This window comes from Rhinatrema bivittatum, chromosome 10 (genome assembly GCF_901001135.1).
Source record: "Rhinatrema bivittatum chromosome 10, aRhiBiv1.1, whole genome shotgun sequence".
In the NCBI taxonomy this organism is placed as follows: Eukaryota; Metazoa; Chordata; class Amphibia; order Gymnophiona; family Rhinatrematidae; genus Rhinatrema; species Rhinatrema bivittatum.
Window position 1 is genome coordinate 27,524,559 of NC_042624.1, and position 21,413 is coordinate 27,545,971.

A 21,413-nucleotide genomic window follows, 5' to 3' on the forward strand; every position below is an offset into this window, starting at 1 on the left:
TTTTTATTGTGGAGTCAGTCTTTTTACTTGTTTTGATGTTATATAGATGCCTGCTGGAATCCGATTTGGAGCTTAAAAGTGCTATAAGTGGAATAGGAATGTTACTAACAAATAACACTGAAATAAGCATTATCCAGTAACCTTAGGTGGATAAAATAACTCCGCCCCCAGAACGCCTCTTTATTTATCTGTCTAAATTTTAGCCAGATGAGTACTGGGATTATTCAAAAATCTGCAATTAGTCAATCAGCCAAATGCCTTTGAATATTGACCCCAAGGTTCACTGGTACAAAATACACACATTTTGCACCTGGGTGGGGTGTTTCAAAATTGCCTCTATTATCAGGGCCTACTTTGTTCAACTCCATAGGTTAAATGTGGGGCTCTAGCTTGAATAATAATTGCCATTGCATACTAAATGATGTCAGATAAAAATCAATTGGCCCATCCAGCCTGCCCAATTTTCTTCCTCTCTGGTTTTCTACGAACACCAGCTCCCTCCATTCCTTATTTTACAGCTAATTTTCAAAGCCCTATGCACGGCAAAAAGGGAAGATATGCGCATAGCTCTTGCTATGCGCATTGTGAAGGAGTTTTGAAAAAAAGGCAGGCCAGGGGCGGGGTCTGGGTGGGCCAGGATAGCGCCATTAGGCACAGTCCCCACTGAAGCGCATGCTGGGATCTGAACCACCCGCATAATCTGCTGTTGCTATGGACCATGGGTAAGTCTAAAAACTAGGGTAGTTAGTGGTGTTTTAGGGGTCAGAGCTAGAAGGTACAAGGGAGGCAGGTTAGGTAGGGGGTTTAGGAAGTCTGCTTCTTTACTGGAGCGGACTGGGAGGCAACTGGGGAAAAGCCCTATTGCATCACCACATGCATCTACTGAAATCCTCCTCCCCCCACACGCGCGCAAGAGGGCATTCGCACTCACATGCGTGTGCAGATATAAAATCGTGCACACGGGCAGCAGATTTTATAACATGTGCGTGTTGATGCACGCGTGTTATAAAATCGGTGCGTCCATCTGCGCGCGCTGGCACCTGCATGCACATGGACGTCCGTGCAGAGGTTTGAAAGTTACTGTTCCTATTTTTGCATTTATTTAATTCACACCATTTCATGTGAACCGGAATGATGTTTCTGACTAAAGCCGGTATATAAAAGCTGTTAAATAAATAAAAATTGTTAGCTCAAGACATGTTGCATTCAGTTACCCCAAAGGGCTCATAATCTAAATCCCAAACACTTAACCCTGTTCCTACAACTGTCCAAATCGTGCTCATTACTGTTAGAGTTGTAACCGTGATGACCCCATGCAGATTACCCCAACCTTCTTGACGTGAGTTGTAACCATGATTGCTCCATGCACAATACCCAGCATTTTTGGAAATCTGAGGCATTTGTATCACCATCTCTGCCAATTGGCCTATATAGTCCCTTCTTTGGCCCTTTAAAGTTTCATATGACTGAGTAAACTCACAAGTCCCCTCCTTCAATTTCTTCTTCTTTTCCCCCTATCTGCCCTTATCATTATGTTTTCTATCTGTTCCAATCAAGTTTAAATTCACTCACCATTTAGGTTGGCACTAACTCAACTGGCTGACTATTCCAGATATCTACTGTTTGTAGTATAGAAATATTTTCTCATATTTCTTTCAGACTATTCCCCCCTGCAACTTCATATCATTAATCCTTGTCCTTGAATTTCCTTTTCTATTAAAAATTCCATTTTATTGAAGCCTTTCAAATATCTGAATGTTTGTTGTATCTCCCATTTATTATTTCCTTCAGTTGAGTACACTTTGAGTGTCTTGAGCCTCTATTTGTTGGGTTGCTGTTCCAAGGCTTGTATCATTTTAGTAGCCATTTTCTGAACTGTCTTATAATTCTGTTTTGTTGATTTTCTTTAGATTTGCAGTTTTTTAAATTTTATTTAAATTTTTTATATTGCAGTGTTTGTATTTAATTATTTAGTATTTGCATCATTTTGAAATTTTTATGAAAGTCAGTATTTTAAAATAAACATTAGCATTACCATTTCCATTATCTTTAAGTGTACTGTTATATTGACTGGCTATCTTGAGGTCATCTGATATGATTACATCTAGATCTCTTTCTTGTATTAATAATTGATACATGGCTAGCAGATTATTGCATCTCAAAGGCACGATTTTATACTTATTCACACTGAAGTTCATTTTCCAAACCATTGACCATTTTTCTCAAGTCCCCTTTCATTTATTCCACTTCGCATGGCATGTTTGCTCTCTTACAGATTTTAATATCATTGAAAAGCAAACATTTTCCCTCAAGTTCCTCAGCAATGTTGCTAGTAAAGATATTTTTAAAAACTGGTCCCAGTTTAGCAGAGTGGACTCCATTTATCACCACTTTCTGCATCCTGCTTAACCAGTTTCTCTCCCAGTTTAAAACTTTCTTGCTTCCCAGTCTACGCAAGCCTTAATGAAGTCCAGATAGGATTGGCTTCCACAACTTTCTGATTCAAGACTTGTTGACAAAACTCAGGCTAGTTCTAGTTGGAAATGATTACAATTAGTTTCATTTACTGATTTTTTTTGTTTTGCTCGGAACCTGAGTTGCCAAGAATTGCATTTACAGTTTAAAGGGCACTGTAACAGACACCCTTTTTTAATATATATTATTTATACATTTCAAAATACAAGCATAAAAACCGCTCCAAAGAATTATTGCATGCTTCCTAAATATCATACACTAAGAAAAAGATCTTTAAGGAAATTCATTTTTAGAACACATGATGCGAGTTACTATCTGAGGGCAGGATCCACAAAAGAGAGAACAGAAAATGTCATAAGATATCGAAGGAAATAGGTGATAAGCCAGACATCCTTAAAGTCTTCAATCTGAAATGCAAGTCCCTGGCAGTTCTCTCCTTGGCGGAGCCACTAAAGCAGAGCCCACTATCTTGTTGGTTAAGAATTCTGATAACAGAGACAGCTCGAAGACAATGCATCATACCGTCTAGAGCTTAAAAAGAGATTTACCAGGAAAAGCAAAGGAGGAACTTAGCTGCAGACAACCTTTTTAATAAAGAGGTAATGATGTATGCAAAAGGTTTCCTGGCCTATTATAATCTTAAATGCGGCAAAACTAATTGGGAGTGCTTTACATTTTTTGATACTGGTACATGTCTGTTATTGTTTTAGCCTAAATCTACTCCCTTCAGGAAGGCATTCCAAGCATCTACAACCCTTCTGTGAAAAAATATTTCCTGGCATTGCTCCTGTCCCCTCAGTGCCAAATATCGTGACTCCTTGTGCTAGAAGCATTTTCCGCACTGGGAAAGGTTGCGTTTTTTACATTATTAATACCTTTCAGGTATATGAAATCTCCCCCATCTCTCTTCTCCTCATTTAGGCCTAGATTCATGATTTTGCTATAGAAAATTGCAAAAAATAGCACCCGTGAGGGGGGGACATGGTTAGGGTAATTTTCCTGATACCGCATAGTTATTTTACTGCAGTTGCTCCTTGCAATATTCACATCACATACTGAGAAGTGCCCAGACAGGCTTTTATCTGCAGGAAAGAGAGAGAGAACCTCTTTATAAAGCTTGCATATAAGTAAACTATTTATACCATTGTAAGAGGGGCAACTAGTAATTCGGGGTAAGGTTTTGGTGGTGGCCTAGGTTTTGGGGGGCAGTTTTACATGCAGAGTCAGAGGTACGAATAGCACACTAGATCAGTGAAGATTTTATGTGGAGTGATGAAAGATGCAAAAAGATGAGATTTATGCAATGTACTCCAACCTAGCTTGATGCACTCTCTACATAGCTGCTGTCAAGATGTGCTGTTTGTACCTCTGACTGTGCATGTAAAACTGCCCCCCCAAAACCTAGCCCACCACCAAAACATCACTCCGAATTTAGAATGGCCCTTCTTACAGTGGTATAAAAAGTTGCCTAATATGGGTGCCTCCCCAGAGTCTCTCACTCTCGCTGCCCAAAACAGGATTTGCGATATTTATCACAAATGCTGCTTCGGCATAATGCCAGGAAAAAAAGGTGTAGTTATTTTGGACGTTAAATCCTGTGATAGTGTTCATTATTCTATCATATGCAATGTTAATCACCCCTCATTTTCATAATCTCCGCCCAAACTCCTCCCATTTGACTAAGGTTGTAAAATTTGTATATGCAGAGATGCATTATTTATTGCGTGTGTTATGGAATTTTTGTGGGTATTAGGGTCCTAACGCTCACAATAAGGCCCTACCGTGATTTGATGAACAACTCCCTTCGTGCCTTAAGTCTTATGCTGTAGGGCTTTTGGTGGAGTCCCTGCACCATGTTTCTAGCTCTTCTCTGGACCATCTCTCCTCTCTGTGCTTGAGAGTGTTGACTAGCATTACTTTATAAGCATTTTTAATATAAATCTTGAGCTTTAGAAATAAATGTTTCTGTCATTCCTGTAAGCTCACTGAATTATATAACACAAACTTTCGAGGGTGGGATTTTGCTGTGTAACCGATCTATAGTGATCAGACGCAATCTAAGGATAATTTTCCAGTTTCTCTTTTCTCCCTTTGGCTTCTGAGTTTCTGCAGCTTGAAAGCTGATATCTCTCAAAACAAAAGTAATTCCAATGTATTTTTTATGGTTATTACTTAATTTTCCAGCTACTGTAGCCAGAACGTTTTAAGAGTGCCATTTTCAGATTTCCTGAGCACAGTGTGATACATTCTGAGTACCTTACTAGTACTAATTCACGTGTTCATGGTAAACTCGAGGGGTTTTACATTTCCTTTTTCACTTTTTGACAGATTAAGAATGTGTAGAACTGCCGATTATGTCTAAGGCCTTCTGCAGTTCATGTCCATTTATCAGATGTGAGCATGATTTTGATTTTGACATTTATTTAGTATTGTTAAATCTCTCTGATTAAAAATAAAAATAGCTCAAAATTCATTCAGTCTGAGGATTTCTGTTAACGCTTTGCTGATTTTTGTGCTCTAAAGGTTACTGAGGTCCCCTATACAGATCACTCTCACTATGGACACTCTGTATGAAAGAGTCTAAATGGGAGACCTTTGACCCAGTTTCATCTACCGAGGTAATCGAAATTATAGCCAGTGTGAGATCCACTCTCTGCCCCATGAATACGAATTCCACTGTATTGATGAAAACAATGCTTTCTGATATAAGCATTTTCATTACAAACTGCGTCAGTATGTCAGTCCCTGAAGGACAGTGAAAATGGCATCAATTCGCCCGATATTACAAAAAATAAAAAATGCCAGTATTAGATCCAACAGTTGATTAACTTCTAGCCAGTTTCATTTATAGCTAAGGTAATAGGAAAGGCGGTATTGAAGGAGTTACAGTATACCTAGATGAAAATGAGCTATTAGATAATTTTCAATTTGGATTTAGACCAGATCACGGCATAGAACTTTTTCACATTTCAAGTTTTGAAGCTTTTTAGAGGGGTTTTGATTCTGGTGTTAAAATTTTTCCAGTACTCCTAGACATCTCTGTGGCCTTCGATAAAATAAATCATGATGGAATGCTTAATGATTGGTATCACAGCAAAGGTTTTGAAGTGGCTTTCATCTTAGAGGACAAATGTCAGCAAGTAACCTTAGGAACGTCTAAATCTCCATGAAAACATTTGACTGGAGTTTCCCAGGAGTCTTCCCTTTCGATGGCATTATTTAATCACCCCTATATAACGCCCCTCACCTCTAATCTGAAGCGACTCCAGCAGCATGCTGCTCCAAGGATCCTGAGTAAAGCTTCCTGTAGCTCTGGACTTCCTTTATAGGTCCTCCAGCCAGGACTTCCTGTAGTACTGGCTGATGACATTACATCCTCCATGAGTATATAAGGAATTCCTTTGCAATGAGCCAGCATTTCAGGAACAGGTCCTCCTGCTCCTGCAGTGCATGTTGCTATTGTTGTCTTGTGCTTGCCTGTTCTTCTTGCTCTGCCTTGCCTTACCTCTGTGTGTCTAGTTCAGCCTTTCCTGGTTGTCCCTGCTGTGTCTTGGTCCCCCATCCTTTTCTGCCGTCTCTGCCTGACTTTTGGTTTTGACCCTAGCCTCGGACCCTGACTTGCCTTGGACTCCTGCCTGCCCTGACTTCTGCTTGGATCTTGACCCTGCCTGATCTCTGCCTGCCCCAGCCCCAGCCTCAGCCTGAACCTTGACATGGCCTGCTCGCTGCCTGCCCTGACATTGGCCTGCTTATTTGACTCCATTTGATCACTCATTAGAGGACCCTTGCCTAAGCCCTGGTGGCCCCTGGAACCCAAAGGTTAAACCTCCGGGGAATGGGGCTGGTATAGATGAAGCCCAGTCTTAGTCCTTTTAAGAGCGCATCCACCTGCTGTTGGCATGGGCCTAGTGGGTTCAACAAGGACTTACTTCCATGACACCCTATTTGGTGAGTGTTAGCAAAATTGGAGGTAGAAAATAAAATATATGCTGACAATATTCAGTTTTCTTTTCTAGTCAGTTCTAATTTTCACAGTGCACTAGATAAGATCATTTTGTGTTCGTTAGGAATACGGCTTGTGAGAAGGCCCCACGAGCCACAATACTTACCCCAATGCCACCTGGCACAGTTCAGGATGTTGTCCTATGGAGAGCATGTTACCAATGACCCAGCACCACTTTCACGCCACTAGTCTGCTCTTTGCCCAGATGTCCATAGGCGAGTGTGCACGCATAACTAAAGGGCTTGTGGCAGGAAAGCCACTGCAGTGCCCTTGATGTCATCATTCAGCTCTTACTATATAAGAGCTCCCCAATACCTCAGCAATGGGTCTCCTCCATTGGCTGTGTAGTGTGTGTTGCTGCTTTATTCCTGGTTCCTGCGTTCCCAATCTTGCCTCATCTCGCCAGCCCAGCCTTGCCTCGTCTCGCCAGCCCAGCCTCGTCTCATCTCCTTGCCTCTCCTCGAACTGACTCCTGGATTCGATCCTAGACTGGACCTTGACCGTTCTTGCTTACCGCCTGCCTCTGACATGCCACCTGCCTCTGACCCTTGCCTGGATCTTGACCATTCTTGCTTACCGCCTGCCTCTGACCCTCACCTAGACATTGACCATTCTCACCTGCCACCTGCCTTTGACCCTAGCCTGGCCCCGGATTGACACCTACACTATAGCCACAGAGACTATCGTCTAAGGCCTGCCGGCCCCCAGAACCCAAGGGGAAAGGGATTAGTATAAGTGAAGCTCCTAGTCTGTCTCTTCCCTATGTAGTTCCACCAGCTGTCAGTGGGAACCTACAGGGAAAGCCCCATAGGTTGAGCTAATTTTGCCACAGCAGCAAGGGTACAAAATCTTTTGGATTGCTGAGGCCATGGACCCGGTGGATCTGACCTTGCTCCAGGACATTCCAGGCCTGGCTCAGTGTATCCAAGAACAGCTGGGGGTTCTTAACCAGGTGACAACCCTGCTTGAAAGACTCACACACCATATGGACACCCTGACACCAGCACTGGCTCCACCTTCTGCAGCCCTGCTTTCTCCCCGTCCTATGTCTCCACACAGACCGGTTTCTCAGCTTCCGCCGCCACCACACATTCATGGGGATCCCAAAGAATGCCTTGGTTTCATTAATCAGTGCTGCATGCATTTTGCGCTACAGGCTGCTCTCTTCCCTATTGATTGGTCCAAGGTGACCTACATTCTGTCACTGCTAGGTGGCACAGAGCTAACTTGGGCCTCTCCCATAGGGGAACGTGACTATCTGCTGCACCAGATCCTCCCAGACTTCCTTCAGCAGTTTCAGCTGGTTTGCAAGAGCCAGGTCGGACTTCCTCCTTAGCAACTGATCTCCGGATTTGGCAGGACTCAAGGCCTCTTGGAGAATATGCTATAGAATTACATACGCTGGCATCCAAACTGAACTAGAGGGAGGGCAGAATTCTGGCAAGGCCTTTCGGCCAAATCAGAGATAAATTGGTGGGCAGAGACATTCCTAAGTCATTGAATGCCTTGATCTCAATGGCTGATCGCAATGATTACCACTTTCAAGAAAAAGCTTAGGAGAATAAGGCCACTTGGCGTCCGGTGGTGGTGACTCCTCATTTCCAGTCTCCTCCCAGCCTGGTGTTGTCTCCAAAACCCAAGGGCCCAGAAGAACCCATGCAATTGGGCCAAGCCAAGCATTCCCCAGAAGAGCAGATTCACAGAAAGCAATTGGGTTTATACATATATGTGCTGGCCATGGACACCTGACATCATAATGGCCTGAGAAATCGGGGAAACTCCTGTGCCTAGCGTTGATTGGGGAAGAAACTCTAGGGCAGACACTCTCTCTCCAACTACTGGTCACCAACTCCATCTCCATCTCCTCCGAACAGTGTCAATTCAATGAGGAAGCCTTCCTGGATTCCGGAGCTGAAGGAAACTCATTGATCAAGACCTGGTTTGTCAATATCATATTCCTACCACCATCATGGAACACCCCATGATTATCTCCTCCACATATGGGGACACTCTCCTCAGCCGCCTCGCAAAGGTTACAGCACCACTCACCCTTTGGACCAGTCTCTTCCTCAAGGAAACCATCTCCTTTCATGTGATTCCTCAAACTGTAAAATCAGTCATCTTAGGTTTGTCCTGGTTACAATAATACCAGCCAATTATTGTCTGGCAATCCTTGGAACTGGCATATCAGGGTCCCACTTAATCTGCTAGCTGTCTCATCCCTGTTCGGCCACCAGCCCACTTGACTTTGGTGGGCACTATACCTGGACTCCCTCCACATTCTGCTGATGTGCTTTCCAAACAGCGGCTGAAAACTTCTACCACATCCCTCCTATGATTATGGCACAGACCTCCTTCCTGATAAGGTGCCCCTGAGGGGAAAGGTCTATCCATTGTTAGTTTCAGAAATCAAGGCCATGAGCCAGTATATCGAGAACAACCTGGCAAGGGGCTTTATTCAGCCTTCTTCTTCTCCCGCTGGCGCAGGTTTCTTCTTCATAGGCAAGAAGGATGCAACTCTTCAGGCCCTGTATTGATTACAGAGGCTTCTATGCCATCACAAAAAAAGAACTGGTATCCACTTCCTCTCATCTCAGAACTGTTTAACTGCCTGCAAGGGTCCAAGGTCTTCATCAAGTGAGACCTGTGGGGAGCATAACCTCATTCACATCAGGGAAGGAGACGAATGGAAAAACACATTCAGTACTCGAGATGAACATTATGAATACTCATCATGCCATTCAATCTCTGCAACACCCCAGCAGTGTTTCATAATATGGCAAATGAAATCTTTCAAGATCTCCTGTACTTCACATTATGACCTATCTTGATGACATACTCATCAATTCTCAGTCTACAACTCAGCACCGAATACATGTTAAACAGGTTCTACAGCAATTACAAGACCATCATCTGTATGCAAAACTTGAAAAATGTCTCTTTGAACAAGAGCAGCTTCCCTTCCTGGGCTACATCATTTCCTGGATCGGCTTTCACATGGATCCTGCAAAGCAAAAAGCAATCATAGACTGGCCCCAGCCAGTCTGCCTTCAGGCGCTACAGCGTTTTCTTTGATTCGCCAACTACTACTGCCAATTCATTCCTGGGTATTCTACCCTCGCAATGCCACTCACTGCCTTGACCGGAAAAAGTGCAGATACCCAGAATTGATCCACTGAAGCCGTCAATGCCTTCCAGGCACTCAAGCAAGCTTCTCTCAAGAACCTTGTCTATGTTACCCTTCATCCTGGAGGTAGATGCCTCTACCCTTTGGGTAGAGGCTGTCCTCAGTCAACACAGCAAACAAGGGAGCCTCCTTCCATGCTCCTTCTCCTGAAAGTTCTCTCCAGCAGAGAGGAATTACACGATTGGAGATCGCAAATGCCTTTGTATGAAATTGGTGCTGGAAGAATGACGGCACCTCCTGGAGTGGGCCAAATATCAGATTATGATCTACACTGACTACAAGAATCTGAAATACCTTCAGCAAGCACAACAACTTAATCCCAGACAGGCTTTCTGGCCTCTCTTCTTCAATCAGTTCGATTTTGAGCTCCCCTATGAGGAAAGGCTGAATAGGTTAGGGCTGTTCAGCTTGGAGAAGAGACTGCTGAGGGGGGGATATGATAGAGGTCTTTAAGATCATGAGAGGTCTTGAAAGAGTAAATGTGACTCTGTTATTTACACTTTTGAATAATAGAAGGACTAGGGGGCATTCCATGAAGTTAGCAAGTAACACATTTAAGACTAATTGGAGAAAATTATTTTTCACTTAACGCACAATAAAGTTCTGGAATTTGTTGCCAGAGGATGTGGTTAGTGCAGTTAGTGTAGCTGGATTCAAAAAAGGTTTGGATAAGTTATTGGAGGAGAAGTCCATTAATGGCTATTAATCAATTTTACTTAGGGAATAGCCACTGCTATTAATTGCATCAGTGGCATGAGATCTTCTTAGTGTTTGGGTAATTGCCAGGTTCTTGTGGCCTGGTTTTGGCCTCTTTTGGAAACAGGATGCTGGGCTTGATAGACCCTTGGTCTGACCCAGCATGGCAATTTCTTATGTTCTTAAGAATCTGAGAGCGGATGCTCTCTCCCGCTCCTTAACGAAGAATACACCAGAGACTCCTTCGACACATCATTGAGCCTACAAAAATCATTGTCATGGCTGTGATGCCAGTCCCTCCTGGAAGATAGAACTACCCAAGCATCTTCTGAAAAGAGTTAAAATGGGGTCACGATTCTCACCTGGCAGGGCATGCTGGAATAGTTCTTATCCTTGACCTTCTCCAGCACCACTACTGGTGGCCACAGGCCATCATATCAGTCTTTACCTATGTGGAATCCTGCCCTGTCTGTGCGCAGCATAAAGCTACTTGTGCCTGACCCTGAAGGCTATTACAACTGTTGCCAGCTCCCAGGGAACCTTGGACGCACCTGTCCACTGATTTTATCACAATTCTTCCTCTCTCACACCTTTCCACCATGATTATGGGTCATGGTGGAAAGATTCTCCAAGATGGCACATTTTGTTCCTCTCCCAGGCTAGCCTTCTGTCTCTTCATGCAGCATGTCTTCGAATTACATGTACTTCCCTCCCATATCTTATCTGATAGAGGCATCCAATTCACGGTCCGATATTGGAAAGGCCTGTGTAAAAAATATTGGCATCACCCTGGACTTTGCCACAACCTACCATCCTCAAGGCAGCAACCAGAGAGAATTAACCAGGTCCTCAAGACCTTCCTCCACCTATAAGTCAACGAAAGACAAGATGACTGGGCCATCCTCATACCCTGGGCCGAGTTTTCGCACAACAATCACAATAGTCTTGCTACTAGCTCATTCCCATATCATATTGTTTACGGCAAGCACCCACAGGTCTCTTAGCCATTTCCTCTCTCGGTGGCTTGCCCAGTCACCCATCTCACATCCAAGAACTTCAGGATCAGTGGCTACAAACGAAGCACTTGATCTCCAAAGCAGTAGCCCAGGCAAAGAAATAAACTAATAAACATGTAGACTGGCTCCACAACTTCAAGTTGGGGATTTAGTATGGTTGAGCACACAGAACCTATGTCTGAGTGCTCTCCCTCTGCTTGGCACCCAGATTTATTGGGCTGTTTCTGATCTTACAACAGATGGGAATGGTGACCTATCAGCTCAAACTCCCGGCTACTTTAAGAATTCACAATGTATTCCACATTTCCTTGCTGAAACCTCTGATCCTTTTGTGGACTTCTTGCCAAGTTCCCAAACCTGCAGAAATAGCTACAGAAGAAGTTACACATTATGAGATACAGGAAATCTTGGACTACTGCAGGTGATGTAACAAAGTGGAATATCTTTTTGCCAGGAGAACTCCTGGGAGCTAGCAACCAACGTCCAGGCTACTCTGCTGGTTAAGGAGTTTCATCACCACTTCTCTCAGAAGCCTAAGTGGTGGAGTTAAGAGGGGGGGAGTACTGTTAGCAACACAGCTCGTGAGAAGGCCCTACGAGCCACAGTACTTACCCCCAATGCCACCCAGCACGGTTCGGGACACTGCCAACACTGTCCTGTGGCGAGGATGTCCCGAAAATTCTGGCACTACTGATCAAGGCTTCTCAGCCTGCTCCTGCCCTGGTTGTCAATAGGAGTATGCACACATGCACAACCCTTTAAAGGGCCCATGGTGGGAAAGCCTCTGCGGTACCCCTTGATGACGTCATTCAGCCCTTACTGTGCCTCAGTGCATCAGCAGTAGATCTTCTACACTGGCTTTGTAGCGTGTGATGCTGCTTTGTTCCTGTTTCCTGCGTTCCCAGCCTTGCCTCGTCTCTCCAGCCCTGCCTTGCTTGCCTTGCTTCATTTCTTCAGCTCCGTTTGTCTTGACTCCTCACCTCTCCTCGAACTGACTCCTGGATTCGATCCTTGCCTGGACCTTGACCATTCTTACTTGCCACCTGCCTCTGACCCTTGCCTGGACCTTGACCATTCTTACTTGCCACCTGCCTCTGACCCTTGCCTGGACATTGACCATTCTCGCCTGCCATCTGCTTTTGACCCTAGCCTGGCCCTGAATTGATGCCTGTGCTATAGCCCCAGAAACTATTGCCTAAGACCTGCTGGCCCCTGGAACCCAAGGGCTCAACCCAGAGGGAAAGCATTTAGTGTAGGTGAATCTCCTAGACCGTCTCTTCCCTGCATAGCTCTGCCAGCTGTCAGTGGGAACTTACAGGGCTTTCCCCATAGGTTAAGCCAATCTTTCCACAGCAACAAGGGTCCACAAATCTTACAATTATTATTATTGACTGGTTAGCTTTAAATAAACTGACGAATCTTGAGACTAAAATCATGCTACTTGCTTGTATACTTCTTGCAGACATCCCTACTACTTTGCCCTTTGGAGAATTCAAGATTCCAGTTTCCTGCCAGAGTAAGCATGTAGGAATCATTTTTGACCCTTTTATCCATGTGACCCCATATTAAGAATTTAGTAAGGAGTTCATTTTGGAAGCTGAGGCTCATAAGGAATTTGAAAACTTATTTTGCAGAATCAGACTTGAGAACTGTTATCCGGGCACTAGTATTAACACTTCTGGATTATTGCAATGCCTTCGTACTAGATTTGCCTTATACCACCTTAAACTCCCTTCAGATGATTCAGAATGCAGCTGCTCATCTGATTGTTGGTACCCCAAATAAGAGAACACATTTCTCCAGCTTTGTTCCAATTACATTTGCTTTCTGTAGAGTTGAGGATTAAATTCAAGATACTTACACGCTGATTTAGAAAGCACTTTATGGATTGACTCCACAGAAGTAAATTTTAAGACCCACATGTGCACGTGTTTTCCAGTGCATGTACATGGACGTGGCAATTTTATAACCTACCCGCCAAAGCAATTACCCGTTTCCCCAGTTTGTTCCCAGTTCACCCCAGTAAAAGAGAGGACTTCCTAAACCCCCTTGCTAACTTGCCTCCCTTTTACCCCCGACCCTTAAAACCCCATTGACTAGCCTAGTTTAGTTTGTTACATGACTTACACACCATCCATAGCAGAAGGAAAGTTATGCAGTTGGGGACCTTGGTGTGTGCTTGTGCGTGTAAATACTTAAGCACAGACTTCATGGTGCAGTCCCGGCCTGCCTACACCACGCCCACTCCCCGCCCCTTTTTGTGAAAAAAATATTTTATGCGCATACCAGGAGATATGCGTGTACTCACGTGGTTTTTAAAATCTGCATGGCGCGTACCAGGCAAAGTCATGCATGAAATTCCCGGCTTTGGCGCACGTAGTGCTTTTAAAATCGACCCGTGTTTAATGCACTTTTCAAAATTTTATCATCCATCAAGGTTGTTGCATTCAACTTACTGTAATCTTTTAAATATCCCTCCTCTTAATCTGATTCAACTATCTGAATCCAGGGAGCGCTTGTTTGGCATAGTTGTCCCCTTACTATGGAATTCCTTACCTGAATAGATCAAAGACGAAACACCCATGATAATGTTCAGAAAGCATTTAAAGGCTTATATTTTTGAGGTGGCTTTTAATACCTAGAGAAAAATCAGTATACAGTGCATGATTTGAAGATATATCATCAGGATATAAATAAGTTGAACAATTTGAGATGAATTTAGTTTTTAAATCAGTTGCCTAAGCTGCCTAGGTAGAGTGAATTTAATATTTGTCTGCTGTACAGACATTTTTATCAAATTTTAGATCGTGCTGATATCCATTTTTAGTTTGATTATTTAAATTTTTTATGTCTTTAATGTGTTTATATTTACTGTTATATTGTAAGCTAATTTTATTATGGATGTTGTAAATTGTTGATTATCAGTGTTTATTATTAGCTGAATTTTTTATTCTTTGTGTTTATACATCTAATGTTACCCTGTATGTTTTATTGTGAACCGCCAAAAACGGGATTGTGTGGGTCCAGATTTTATAAATAAATACCCACAATTCCACAGGGTTGCCCATAGCAGGGAACAATATAAAAATCATAAAATACAGTGAGAAACAAACAAAAGCAGCAGACACACACCATCAGACCGAAGCGGTATGAAACCTCAGAATCCCAATTGGAATAGTGGGAGAGCATCCCATAATGTAGTCCCCATATAAGAAAAGGACCTCTTTTGGATTGCATGCAGATGCATCGCCCTCGATGAGGGAGCACCAAGTCTCACCTTGCAGATTATATATATATGTGTGTGTGTGTGTGTGTGTGTGTGTGTGTGTGTGTGTGTGAGAGAGAGAGAGAGAGAATGGATACATTTTTTATTCTGCTCTTTTTTCCAGAATGATCTGAAAGCAGATTATAATCCCTAAGGATAGGTTTTAGTATTGTGTCTGTGCAAATATTTTTATTTTAGTGATTTCAGTGTGCAGCACTATCTTATATAGGATTAGCAAGTGCACTCTGAGGAAATTCGTAACATGCAGCAGAACTAACCCCTTCTGTGCCCAACAAGTGACAGCAGCAAGGAGCAGGGGAAGGAAGCCAGTGGGATACATTTTAAGCAGCATGACAAAAGTCCTACAGACCAAGTCGCATGGATCTTTCCTTAAGAAGCCCAGGCCGTTTGATCTAGATCTGCTGCTTCAAATATTAGGGTCCCTTGCCTTTCCTGCATGTTCCTTAGGGACAGAGTCAGAAAGTGCACCCCTGATGCCATAAGCCAGCACCTCTCTGCATCCTGTGGCATGTGCTGCCACAGGAACAGAAAGAGAAAGTTTGTGGGCATGTATCTGCCAGCGACCCCCATCCCGGGTGACTGGAAATGCTTATGCAGCTCTCCTCTAGTTCATGTGTAAAACCTCCAGTCTAGTGCCAAAGGATCCTGTGCTCCAGCTCAGGCGTCTGGGAGGAGACAGTGTATGGGCCTATGCCACTGCAGCATTTTATGAGGGTCAAACAATAACTATAAAGGAGTGTGGCTGTCGTGTTAATTCTGATCATTGATTCAAAGGTTTTAAAGCAATGCAGGAATGCAAGATTTTTAAAGTTAAAATGATCGGAACTGACTAAAAAGGGCTCAACAAAGACCTGAGATTTTTAACTCATTATGAGCATAAAATGATACTGCCTGTCAGCTTCTGATCCCTCATCCAATCCCCTCACCACTTTCATTGAAATGCATTTTCTAGCAGTGTCATCTGACCTGAGGAAGGGAGTAGTGTCAGCTTCCGAAAGCTGGTCAAGCAATGTATTAAGTTAGTCCAGGCAAAAGGCATCAACCTTTATTTTCTTGCAAACAAGAACTGAGAAGGTTTCAGGTTTGTTTCTTTGGTGTGGTTTTAATCTAGCTGTAATCCCACAGTGGTACATCAGCCCACCCCTGAGTGAGAGTCTGTACCGTGCAGAAACTCAGGCTCCTTTTCTCTCTCTTCTTCTGCCCACACTGCCTCTTGACTTCAGACTAAACATGTAATGGGCTGAGTCATACGCAGGGTTTCCTCTGGGGTGTGATCACTGCTCTGAATTTCTGGGGAATGCTGGAGCTCCCCCTGCTGGTAGTTATGGGGGTGGTCTTTGCTGCTCATGCTTCATGCATGCAGGGACCTTTGCAGGATCTTTGTTGCCAGCTGTACATTCTGAAGCTGGAAACAAAACAGACATAAAACTGGATCCCTGCTGTATTATTAAAGAGGAAATTGAGTGGGTCATGTGAGGAAAAATAATGGAGATGAGGGATTAGTGAAGGAGGGAGGAGTTACTAAGGGAGAGAAGTGAGGGAATGTGAAAGGGAGAGAGGGCTTATTGGAAAAAAAGATGTCAGGGAGGAAGGGGAGAGGTTTCTGAGGGAGAAATACACAGGGAAGTGAGTTAGTGGAGGAAGAGATGGCTTGATTAACAAGACAGTGAGGCAGAAAGATGGAAGGAGAGAGGTTAATGAAAGTGAGCTAATGAGGCGGGGAGAGGTAGGGGAAAGATTTAGTAAGGAGGGCAGATAGTGAAGTGAATCAAGGAGCAAGGGAAAGACGGGGACAGATGAGGAAAGGAGCTAGACAGGGTGGAAGAGCTGGGGAGGGTAGTGAGGCTTTTGAGAGTGGGAGAGCTTCCCAAACCGCCCCTGGCAGCACACCTAGCCAGTCAGATTTTCAGGATATTCCTCATGAATATGCATGCGATAGATTTGCATGTATTGGAGACCCAGGATATGCACATCTATCTCATGCATATTCATTGTATCAGTCTTGAAAACCCCACTGGACAGGTGCGCCTCCAAGAGAGGGTTGAGGAGCAGTGGATTAAGTTAATTGTATAAAAAGGATAAGGGGGCAGGAGGTAGCTACAGTTTGCAAATCTACTTTGTCCATCTCCAGAGGTGATGAAAACATGCATTCCAGAGAATCCTGTCTGTTTCTGGGAGCCGACGTTTCTATAGATGAGGATGATACCCTAATGAATATACATGAGAAATATTTGCAAACATAGGAGGCAAAGCATACAAATCTCCTGCATATTCATTAGCGATATTCTGAAAACCTGACTGGCTGGAGAGCCCCCGAGGACCAATTTGAGTAGCATGCTGGTGCTGCAGAGGTCTGGTGAGAAGTCACACAATACAACCCAATTTTCAAATGCAAGGTATCTGCATTAATTATTTATTTATTTTTAATTTTTATATACCGATGTTCCTGTAAAGAACACATATCGCACCGGTTTACAAGGAACTGAACAGACGCCTCCAGGGCGGAAATACATTAAAACAGTCGCCTCAAGGCAGAATACATTAACACAAGTATACAGGAAAACTATTAAAAGAGAACTTTCATAAACTCAATTAAATGTAACTGTGAACCATAAATCAGGAACCATAAATCAGGAACATATGTACAGAGGTAGGTATATCGTCTGTCGCTTCACCAGATTTTAGCTCTCAGGGAAAGCTTGAGTGAATAGCCAAGTCTTTAGCTTCTTTTTGAATGTCGGAAGGCATGGTTCTTGGCGGAGGTCCGGTGGGAGCAGGTTCCAAAGATGGGAACCTGCAGTGGACAGAGCTCGTTTCCTCAATGAGGTTTTTGTTGGCTGGGTGTGAAGCATGTTCTGGTATGCACTATTTAGGTTTGAATATTGAATATTGAGTTATGTGGCTCGGTTTACATGCATAACTTTACCCATTGTGCTTTACACACATCACTGACTTCCAAAACTAGCATGACGTAGATAGTAACTAATAATTCCCCTTCAGTAGTGACACCAGCGGGCGTCTGTCCTCTCATTGACTTTATTAAAGCCAATAGCATTATGTACAGCTCTTTCAGGGAGGTTTTAATAACTTCCTTGTAGATACCAAATTATTTTTTTTCATTTAATAATGTAGGTATTTTATATGTTCTGTTAAAAGTAATGGATGAACAATTTAGCAGGAGTGTGCATGGAAGAATGTTTTTGTGTTTTATTATGTATTTTTCATTTCATTTGATGTTTACTTTGTTTTGTTTATTAGAAACAAAACAAACACCATAGCAAAAAAGAGCAAAAAAAACAACAAAAGGAAAGGCCCTCCTCAAAAAGCCCCAGTGCCAACATTTAAAATTAAGAGCCCTCCTCCCTCCCCCCATCCGGGAGCACAGGAGCCTGCCCTGCCAGGTCTGGATTCAGCCGGCCTCGGAGGAGGGCGAGGTTCCATTTTTAAATGTTATTGGAGTTGAGGTTTTTCATTTTCAAAACAAAAAGGAAAAAAAATCAGTTTTCAGCCAGGTTTCTTTTTAATTTTGGTTTCTAAGGACACACAAGATTTTTTGTTGCCATTTTCTTTTGGTTAGAAAAGGAATGCATCTCTCTCCAGTTTGGCGCTTGGATACTTGCCTTCACAGCTGTATTGTGGCTTATGCATGTTTCGGATGGAGGGGGGCAGGCTTTCTGTTAGATTGACTAAGCCTTCTCGCTGCTTTTCTAGTCTGTTCCTTCCTGGGCTGTGGTTGCATTCCCTGTGACGTCAGGCTCCCTGCAACTGCTGTGAGAGACAGGAATCCCAACTGCAACCAGAATGACAAGGGAGGCAGGATCTCCCTGCCTTGCCCCTCCTGGAGGCGGAGAGAAGGGCAGGTTCCCAGGGGAGATGAGATTCCCCACATCCTCCCCATGCCCAGCGTTCACTCTAGCGCAGTGGTTCCCAAACCTGTCCTGGCCATGAACCGCTTACTTCAGCGGTGCTCTCTTCCCTAGACCTCAGGCCCATTTCCTACAGCCCTGGCTGGGTGCTCATTTTTAATTTTTCTGTATTAAACTTTTCATTTGCCACAATTTGCACCAGCTCATTTTGTCAGGGTCCACTGTAGCTTCTGTCTCTCTACCCAGGGGCCTTTCAGTTTTCTCAACCAAATCCAGAGACAGAGAGCATGAAGGAATGTACAGGACTCATCATGAAATACAAGATGGTTACTAGAAGTACCAACTTGGGGTTTTTCACAGTTTTAGTGTTGTAAAACAACAGCTCATCCTACTGTAGTGTAAAGCCACAGCAGAACAGAATGGTTGGTGGGAGGCTCTGGAGCAGGATATAGTCACTCGCCTCCTTGGTGGATAGTAGCATAACAGATAACCTGTACAAAGCGAGAAAAGGCAAGAGGTGCGTTTCAGCTTCTCCCACTGCAGGCTTTAATATGGTTTATGTTAAAGCAGCTTGCATGAGTAAGAGAATGCACCTCAGCCTGTGTCTGCATGCCAGCGCTGCTTTGTCTCTAATAACCCATGCTAACAGCCTGACACTAACTAACTGTTTCTGCTTTTTTCTTTCTCTAGCCGAAGACCACCCCCTTCACCCACTCGACCCACTATCATTCGCTCGTCAGACTCCTTCTTAGACTGAGCTGGCTGAGGGCTCTCCTTCTGTGTCACTGTTGCCATAGACAATGCATGCCCAGAATAACCCTTGTGCTGGTCTGCGCCGTGTCCAGTCTGCAGTGCGTGGGGCTATGTTCAGGACCACCTTCCTTCTGCTAACTAACCATCTTATCTGCAAAAATCATCACCCAGCTGACAGCTGTTGATTAGGACTGTGCCAGGGCCATGCAGACATAGATTTAATACAAGATTAAGGATTGTGCTTTTAGGGTTCGTTTTTGCAAGAAACAAATTAGCACTGGGACATATTTTACAAGCGTGAGCATGGAAAAAGTTACTGCAAGGAAGGTTTGTCGTATCGCAAGACCCGAATTTGTACTGGGACCGAAGATATGTATATTCACTCTGTATCTTATAAAACCTGTTGTGGGGGCAATCACCGAGAGAAAGCTGCCCCCGTCTGTTCAAGATCTTGAAAGCACACCCAGCAAACAATTTTCACGCAGAATGTCATTAAGGTCAAAATGCTTTCCAAGGGTGTTTAGGACTAAAAATATTGTGTTACGCAACTTTAAAAAGAGAGAGCTCCATTAGCTGGCTATTTCCTCTGTTTTCAGGTCTTGAATCTTTCTTCTCCTTCTGGGAGTGCTCCAAAACCCCTGCAGAGCCTATTATATGCTGCACACCCCTACCACCAGATAGACTCTGCAGGGCAGGGAGAGACAGGGATGTGACACCTGGAAAGAATCCTTAAATCAATAAAAATAATGCAAAAGTTGCCTGCTTTTTGAGTATATGTTTTAGCAGGGAGCAGGAGGCATCACAACTACAAGCACCGTAGTGCCCCGGAAGTGAAGACAAGTAAGTGTCTGACTATGCACAATCATGAGATTGTTACTTGCAAGCCCCTGCAATAGCAGCTTCCTATACAGTTCCATTGCTGATGTATCTGTGTGATGGTAAATCCCTGCTCTGGGCACATCTTCAGAGCTCAAACTCTAAAAATGGGAGAGTTTTGTAAATGTATTTCATGGATGACGCTCAGGTCTCCTCTTCCAAACACCTCCCCTGACATCTTTAGGGTAAGCTCACAATACGTTTTGGGGCACTTTGGCTAAAAAAAAAATTAATTTTCTGAGTTTGCTTTTATTTTGTCCCAAACTGTGGTGTTCATTGAATATGCCCTGCTCATTCTTCTACTCATTTTCCAAACACCCGGAGATCGTGTCTTGCAAATCTTCCATACAGCCACTGGAAACCCTCAGGGACCTAGGAATTTCAGAATTGTCAACATCACTGCAAGGTAAAAGGTAAAAATAATGGTATGAGGCACCAATAAGATAAAGCTGGCTGTGTAGGAATCCAGACTGGAAACACCTCTCCATAGGAATCATGTAAGACCTGCTATAGCTGGGTGAGGTCAAGAAAGGGAAGTTTGAGGCCTACCTTCTCCTTTTCTGGCTGTAATCCTGTGTCATCAGGCATAGGGTTTAAGTGCTGGGGAGGCATCGTGCACTACTTTGTGGCACGCATAAAGCAGCTTGCTCCTTTTTGCACGGTTGAGTGTGTTTAAGGGTTAGGATTTTGGAAAGGAGAAAGAGGTGTTTTAAGGAGTTGGGTATTATAGTGGGGGTATAGGTTTTTGGTGTTTGATTTGAGTTTTTACTATTTTACAGTGTGTTATTTGTTCAGGGCTTTGTAGGATGTTTTGTTATGTGTGTGGGAGATGAAATTAGGGTTGGGGAGGGAATTTCATTGATTAAAGGTAGAGTAAGGTATGGCCAATTCTTTACTTGTGGGAGAAGACCTAGAATGTCATTAGAGAGGAATTTGCTATATATTAAGAAGGAGCAGGAGGGTAATTTGGGTGAGGGGATGGGAAAAGATGTTATTAAACTGTGTTTGCTGAATGTTAGGACAATGGGGCAAAATCTGCTTATTTGATTTTTGTGAATATAGACAATTACATTTTTTGTTTCTTACTGAAACTTGGCTGACTGAGACTAGTAAGCTGCCAATATCTCAAATATCTCCCCTGGGATATTTATTTTTGCATTAGGACAGAGGGTAAACGTGTGGGAGGGGCTGAATGTTTAAGGATGTATCGCCACTAGTATGGCTTCCTTTTGTGGGGCTGTTAGTGCCTATTACT

The 21,413-nt window shown here is 43.5% G+C and overlaps 1 protein-coding gene across 1 annotated transcript in view; it reads left to right on the forward strand.

Annotated features, from left to right (window-relative positions):
* Positions 1 to 19,707, forward strand: part of DNM3 (dynamin 3) — a 694,116-nt gene extending 674,409 nt beyond the window's left edge. Inside the window, exon 21 of the mRNA XM_029617605.1 lies at positions 19,220 to 19,707. Coding sequence (XP_029473465.1) covers positions 19,220 to 19,286 — 67 coding nt within the window. The 3' untranslated portion in view covers positions 19,287 to 19,707. The remainder of the gene's footprint in view (positions 1 to 19,219) is intronic.
* The last annotated feature ends 1,706 nt before the right edge of the window (positions 19,708 to 21,413 follow it).